Source organism: Barbus barbus (genome assembly GCF_936440315.1).
Source record: "Barbus barbus genome assembly, chromosome: 23".
NCBI classification, from domain to species: Eukaryota; Metazoa; Chordata; class Actinopteri; order Cypriniformes; family Cyprinidae; genus Barbus; species Barbus barbus.
Window position 1 is genome coordinate 26,476,590 of NC_136751.1, and position 8,180 is coordinate 26,484,769.

General features: G+C 33.0%; 1 protein-coding gene across 1 annotated transcript; it reads left to right on the plus strand.

The window, feature by feature from the left end:
- Positions 1 to 1,118: 1,118 nt before the first annotated feature.
- Positions 1,119 to 7,460, plus strand: LOC306843044 (transmembrane protein 116-like; the record flags this gene model as incomplete). The annotated part of the gene is made up of 12 exons (XM_079374280.1): positions 1,119 to 1,142; positions 1,334 to 1,377; positions 2,320 to 2,383; positions 3,301 to 3,438; positions 4,527 to 4,634; positions 5,220 to 5,266; positions 5,398 to 5,517; positions 5,606 to 5,651; positions 5,733 to 5,804; positions 6,059 to 6,197; positions 6,292 to 6,362; positions 7,308 to 7,460. 12 exons carry the CDS (start codon positions 1,119 to 1,121, stop codon positions 7,458 to 7,460), a joined length of 1,026 nt encoding a protein of 341 aa, XP_079230406.1.
- Between the last annotated feature and the right edge of the window lie 720 nt (positions 7,461 to 8,180).

The window sequence follows — 8,180 nt, forward strand, 5'->3', positions numbered from 1 at the left end:
AAATATTGCTTGATCAGTTAATATATTTATTCTATGTCATTTCCAAACATGCTGTACCTTCAAAGTAAAAGAAAAAAAAAAAAGCTAAACATTTTAATTTGAATAAGAGTATTTTGCAGACATGAACTCCTAAGTATTAATTTAAAGCTAATCAGTGAAGCTATCTTCCATTTTTTCACAAAAAACTATAGAAATGTCATTTCAATCACACTGCATCTGTGGTGGAAATGACATTTATGTTTTCAAAGTACAATTGATATGTTTAATGACTTTTTGAATTGAGTTTAATGAGTGTGATGAGGTTAAGACTTTTTCTAATAAATATCTCTTCTGTTTCTCTACATTCACGTTAATTCATTGTCATTTCCATCACCACGCATTTAAAAAAATATTTAACAAGTTCTCATCACACATTAAAAATGTATCCAACATTTATGAGATCACGCTCTACTTAATATAAAAATTCAAGTTATTTATTTTCTAATAAGCTCTTACCAAACCAATATTAAATTTAAGAGTGTGTGCGGTTCAGCATTTGGTCTTTAGGGCAGTTAATTTATCTCATTGACAAATGTATAATTATTGTACATTGTGGAAAAACTGGTAAAACTAGTTACAAAAATGATCTTGAGTGGCATAAGTTATATTTAAATAACAGCTGTATATTGAGATGTGGTGGAAATGACATTTGTTCATTGCAGGTCGGAAAAATGTAAAATATTAACAATTTCTCTTGTAATCTACGTCTGTCCTCTTACAGACCTTAAAACTAGACAAATTAATTAAAATTATGAAACTGTGTTACGTGACTTTTGAACAAGTGTTTTTTTTACTTCACAAGGCTAAAAGTGCCCCTAGTTGAAGAAACGCCCAATTCTTGTTGTTCTTATTGTATCTCCAAAGTGACACATGATACACAACACCTGAACAAGCTCTGTAAGGTAAAATACACACAATTTTACCTACAAATACATGGTTATGAAAGAAATGAGAGGAGAGCTGCTGCGCCAGTACAGGTGAGAAGACAGAAGTCACGTGACCAGACGTTCATGACAGAACACACAACAAACAACAACGAGCTGGCATGTCATGTAGTTCACGGAATAAATCTCTTCATCATGAATTCAAGCGATGAAGATAAGGTAATCAATTAATTATTCATCTGAAGTCAACGAGAATACCATTTAATGTGAGAAAACAGCATATCTCATTATTTTCCACTGCACTGCAGATGGAGATACATTAATGACCGTCAAACTTCCACTTGATGGAGTCATTTATTATTAAAATATAGCCTAAATGTAACATATTAATGTCTCGATTGCTTACACAGATTACTATTTTATCTTGGATCTACTTCTCGACTTTGAGTTTAAGGTGAGAAATACTTAACGTTTGTTGGACACAAAGAGAAAGCATTATTTGCAGCTGAAGTTATGCTTCTGATTTGAGAGGCAGTAACTCGCAGTGTGAAGATAGGATTTTAGGAATTTACTTGGGACATAATAGGAAAACACATGGGGCAACCCAGTCTGTCCCCTGCAGGGGCCGTCATCATGTTGAACTGTAAAAATATTAATAATTTGAAAAGAAAGGAAACATACTACAATATTAGCATTTGATGGGATAATTGTCATTTTTCCTATCATAAAACAATGATTTTATAATTTAAAAGACAATATAATACATTTTATTACAAAACAGACATGTTTTTTAAGTAAAAATATGAATTGCCTTTATAATTTACTGAAAAATGAGTCAGTATGTAATTTGTATTTACAGTTAAAATTATGTTTAATATTGTTAAAGTATGAGTCCTTTTGAATTTAACACAGCACAAACCATCACATTAACATTTAAATGTTTAGACTTTATTTTTGTTCTTAATCATGCAAATCAAAGTGTTTTATGTGGCATTTAATGTTGTTTATGCAATATTGTATGCCTTGTCTGTTTAAAGTACCTCTATACAGATTAGTGGCCAAACACAGGAATAATAAATTTAACCTACAAAATATGGTCACATCAAAAATAATGGGTGTTATTAAGTCAAAAGACCTATATGTAACATCTAAATAATTAGTTTACACTTACAAAACTAAATGTAAGTGTTAGATGAGACAGAAATAATTCCTTAAGATTGCTGTGTTTGCATCTTACCACATTTCACAGTGAGACCAGGACAGGACAGAGAAAGTCGAATTCTTACTGGTGTCTCATGCGTGGTTGTTGTTCATTACATTTATCACATTGCTGCTACAGTGTTAGCTGTATGGAATCTAGGTTTATTATTTTAACCACCTTTTCTTTCTGTTGCAGTCTGATAGGTAGTTGTTCTGTCGTCGTGGTTTCCATCATAAAGAGAAGGCATCTCAATGAACAGGTGAGTCACACAGACAAGAGAAAGAAATGTCCTATATAAATATATATATATATATATATATATATATATATATACACTAAAATTGGAAGACAAAAACTCAAATATTAAAATCCTTTTTTTTTTCTTTTTTTAGTTTTTTTTTTTTTTTTTTAGGAGACCAAGGTATTTATTCTATGTTTATTTTATTTTAAGGAAAAGGAAGTTTTTTTGATGGTTTCAGTTTTGGTTAGCTATAATAACCCTGATCTGTATGCAATAGTGAAATTTCATCTTGAGGAACAAATCTGATCAAGCCACCATGCTGTAAAAAAATAATAATAATAACAACAATAAATAGTGCACAATGTAATGTAAAAATGTGTTATTTTATACAGGTGTTTTGTCTGTATTTTGAATTTTGCACTTCATTGCATTGTGTTTTAGGGTTAACAGAAATGTGCATAAAATCACTTGATAATGTCCTGGCAAAAAATTAGCAGTACTTTTTTTAACAATGCATCCTCTTAACAGGCACATAAAATGCATACTTGAATATTTCCAGCAGATAATCTGAATTTTTGAGTGGACAAATCGACTGCAATGAGGCAGAATTTGATGGATCTACATTCCCCAGCTGAAGCACATTTAGAGTACATACATTCTCCACTATTGCTGCAAAAGTCAACAGTGATGGTCAATATTGGCTAAAAGTGGGCCAGTGCACTCAGACACAGGCTGAGAATGAAAACTAAATCTGATTATGTCACTGCATACAGCTCTCTTCGTCAGTATCACACACTTTAGATAACTTCTTTGCAAAGTTCACCAAAGCATTTGTAAAAAATATTTCTTCAGCAGTCTCGCTGAATTGGGCCTCTTCGTTTGCAAATATGTTCTTCATGATTTAATGTTTCTCTGTCATTGTTCTTGTGTTACAGGCAAAGCCTCTTCTTCAGCTGGCACTGGCAGATTTCCTGGCATCGCTTGTTTTGATGATCACCGCCGTAATTAATTTACCCCATGAAATTTGGTCGCTCAGTGTAGAGATGTGCAACTTTGGATTGCCTTTGTCTTTGGTGAGAAACTGCTGTTATCTAATCAACACGATTTATGATAACCTGCAATAAAAGTCTGAAAGTAATTGTTAAGGTCTCCAACCGCTGCTGGGGATACTCACACTACATGCGCAAAAATAAATATCTCTAGGGTGTATGACACAACGCCCTGTACCATGCATTTCCTGAATAATGGCCTTGTTATGCAACAACGTCCTTGAGCGGCTAAGAAATGAACATCTTTGTAACAGTGAGATGTTGGTATAGAGTTACACACTAAGATGTTTATTTAGTGCTTTGCAGATTTTCTGCATTATTGGGTGTCACCATAAAACAATTGAAGGGCCTTGTGTATGCACATATAGAACACTGAGTCATGTGCTGCCCTGTAAAACCCTCATTTGACACTGAGTTGACACAGTGGTACAGTAAAAACACGAGTTTATTATTTACAGGAGGATACCCACTCTGAGAGGTCACCACAGTAAAGGAACTGTTTATTAATACTGCTTAAAATACAGTCAAATGTATGGACAGATTATGAAATGTCATTTTTATATACACTACTAGTCAAAAGTTTGGACTAACTCAGATGTATTTTTTAATCTTAATATTTTGATACGTTTCTTTCCAGGACACGTTGATGAATAGGAAGTTTAAAAGAACGCAATTTATTTGAAATAGAAATATTTTTTAACATTATAAATTAATTTACTGTCACTTCTGATCCATTTAGTGCGTCTTCGCTGAATAAAAATAAGATTTGTTTTTAATCCTACTTATCCCAAACATTTGAGTGGTATTGTATAATTCATTTGAAATATATTAATAATATATAATATACGTGTATATAAGATTGATTTAAATTATATTGGTATATTATTGTTATACATATTAAATATACATCAAATATTTAAATACATAGGTAAATGGTAGAAATCTACAGGACTTCAAAACTCATTTAAAGCAATGTAGCATAAGCCTTTAAATTGAAATGTCAAACATTTTTGGTTTCAGTCAAAAAAAAGGCCAAACACTTCACTGTGGATCAGTGCAGCAGTTGTTATGAACTTCAGTAGTGTAAGCTTTAACTCTCTGTGTCTCCCCAGGCCTTCTACTGCATCTCATTTCTGCTCGTTATCATTTATGCCTGTGAGTCAGCACATGCGTTTCAAGGATGGAGAGAAAAAACAGTGCAGGAAGCCTTTGAAACCCAGGTGAGCGGGGTTTCTGCTCGGAAACATTCACTTTCCGTCACTGTCATATAAATCAGATCAACATGACAGCAGGTATGAATGTTTGCTGACGCAGCAGTTTGGGTCTGAGACCTGTCAGGCTATGCCACATTCCTCCCGCATTTTCTTTATGTAGTCACAAACAATTATCTACCCCAGGAGTTGTTTCTACCTGATTGATCCCTTGAGATCACTAAAATCACTTTTTTTGTAATCTAATGTAGTTCAGTCTTATTACATAATATATTTAACTCAAAACCTGTTCATTTTGTTCAGTGTAATTATAATGAACTAAAACCATTAAAAAAAACATATTTGTTACTTAAAATTATGAAAAACTTATTTTACTTCAGCAAGTCTCCAACATTTCTCATTTTAATTTGAAGTAACTAAAGTAAAACTAAAATAAAAATGACTATACAAACTATATAAAAATATTTTTAAAAAAGTGAAAATAGAAAAATCTCATTCAAAAACACTGATTTAGATGATACCACATTTTAAAGTTATCTAAAGTTTCCTACTTCTATTGTACTCATTTTTCTTGCATTCATTCAGTCAGAACAGTTATCACTCAGAAGGAGGAGGTTTTGTCTGATCTATGTTATTGCATGGTGAGTAGTTCCAGTTTGCTTTCATAAATGCATTTAAATACGGTTTATGTAAAACTGTAAATATGATAAAGTAATACTTTGCAGTAATTTTACTGCAGTGTTTATGTAATGATCTGTGTGTTTACATATAGGCTTGTACCAATAATTGGATACTTTGTCTACATTTGCACCGTCCATTATATGGAAGCTACTCTTAAACCAGCACAGATGCCTACGGTGACAACTATCACCAGAAGCAGGTTCTGCAACAGGTAAGACAGAGTGTCCGTTATGTATGTGAGCATCTGCACGTACATTTCTTTGTCATTTTACTTAATTCTTGTCTGATTTCTCTTGCAGCTGCATTCTCTTCCTGCATCTCACAAATGACTCCTGCATAACAGTGGTAAGAAATTATTACAGGCACCATCAGTTCAGCTAAATCACCTCGGAAGTTGTTCCCATCATGCTGCCTTTTGTCCAACAGGATAAAGAACATGCTGAGTTCATTCAAATTCTCCCATTGAGCGGTGTGTTGGTGGTCATCATTGTCTGCACAGTGAGTACACACACATTTATGAATAATACTAATCATAAATCCCATCAGTTGACACATATTTTGTCAACGTGACACCATAAAAATCCATAGTGGCCGCATGTCACGTTTTGCTTGAAAAGACTTTAAAATAAATGACACTTATTTTATTATTTAATGGAATGACATTCAGAATTTTTTAAGAGTCCAAATACATTTAGTCACTGTAGGTGTTTTATGTAAATAATCTTGTGTAATGCACATCTCTCATCCTGTAGGTGGTGTACTGTAAGCTAGAGAGCTCTTATAGGCGCTATGAGAACACAACCATGATCACAATGACACAGAGAAATCAAGGCGGGATTTGGTCATCGGCTCGATACATGATCCTTGTTATCATTTTCTGCTGGGCACCCGGTCAGTACAATAACACACTACAATGCAACACATATAAATATGTCTATATGTATTTACCTAAAAGGTTGTAATAAACTTATGTTTAATTTTTCAGCTCTGCTTCTCATCTGTCTATCTTTCGTACAACCTAGGATAAATAATCTCTTCCCTCTCTATGTCACACAGGTAAAGCAGATTTTCTAAAACAGAACATATTATGTTAAATAATAAATTATTTTATATACAGTATTTATGTAAGATTATACATCTTTGCATTAGTAGTAGGGATTTTTAATGGACTCTTTCAGTAGGCAGAAACAAGTTGCTGTCTTTATCACTGAGTCACTGAATTGTCCACTCAACCAATTTGTTTAAAAACCCCAATTCATTCAGGAACTAAATGAGTGACTTTCTGTATAAGTCATTGAATTGTTCACTCAACCTATTAGTTCGAAAACGCTGATTGGTTAAGGATTGAAACAACTGACTTTCTAAGTGACTGAAAAACAATTCATTAATTCAGGAATGAATCGAGTGACTGCATGAGTGAGTCATTGAATTATTCAGTCTTTCAAAAATGCTAATTCATTCAGGAAAACTAAACTAGTGACTGACTATATGAGTGAGTCGTTGAATAATTAACTCAACTGATTAGTTAAATATAGCTACTTCTTTCAGGAACAAAAGTGACTCAATTCATTACCACATACTAATAACTCTTACTGTTTTCTATATAATAATATTTAAAAAATATTAAGAGTAGTACACACGTAACGTACTGAATTCAGCCATGTCTGCATGAGTGAATTATTGAATCATTGACTCAACCGATTCATGCAAAAACACTGCCTTATTCAGGAACGAAAGGCATGACAGACTATGTGAGTGACTCATTAAATTGTTCCCTTAACCGATTTGTTCAAAGAAACACTGATTCATTCAGGAATGAAACACGTGACTGACTGTATGAGGGAATCTTTGAATTATTCACTTATCCGATTTGTCCAAAATCGTTGATTTATTCTGGAATAAAACAAAAAATTGTAAGATTGTTTGAGATTCATAGAAATCGATCCTATTCAGAGATGTTTTAATCATGTGGAATATTTTCTCCCATGTGCTGCTGTACAGGCGCTGTCAGTGTCACGCCAGGGTTTTCTGAACAGTATTGTGTACGCATGGAGACGACGCAATTTCAGAGACGCCGTGCTGGGGGAACGTCTGCCTCTCATGGCCTATTCTACCAGAGCCTTTTTTGACCAATCGTTAAGTGAGCCATCATGAAATCACGTTATGGGTGTAGAAACATTTGCTTTTCTATTTATTTTTATATATGTATATTTGTGATAATCGTTGATAGGAAATGTTATGATATATTTTGCTGTCCACAGAACAGTAGTACACTTGAAAAGTATAAAACAATAGTGGAGTCTCGAAAAGAAACTATTACTTGATTATTTTCAAACTGTACCTTCATCTTACTTACAAGTGATATATTGCAACTGTATATTTGATATATAGTGTTCAACTACAGTTTTGTTCAGTAAATGTCTGTGTATAGCCATTAGCCAGTACTTCTAGTTCTTGACTGAACAATTTTGCTACTTCATCTCTTACCTAACAATGACAAAGCAAAGTATGCCACAGAGCCGTGCTAGTAAAATGTTTCCTGTGTGATCTCATAAAGTTCTTCAGTACAGAACAGTCAAATATGTACTGAACAGAATGATCATGTCACATGCTGAGTCGACAGCTTGAACGTTCCTTACGTTTCTGGTTGCACACAATCAGATCCAAAACTGAAAGAATAATTAATAAAATTTGTATTCCCAAATTGTAAAAAGTCACTTTGGATAAAAGCATCTGCAAAATGAATAAATGTAAATTAAATGTATGCTTCTTTTATTATAAAAAATTGGCATTTTATTTTATAACAACAATAAAAAATAAATGTCTAAGTTCTATTTTATGTGAAAAAAAAAATCATACTACAATAAAAATGAC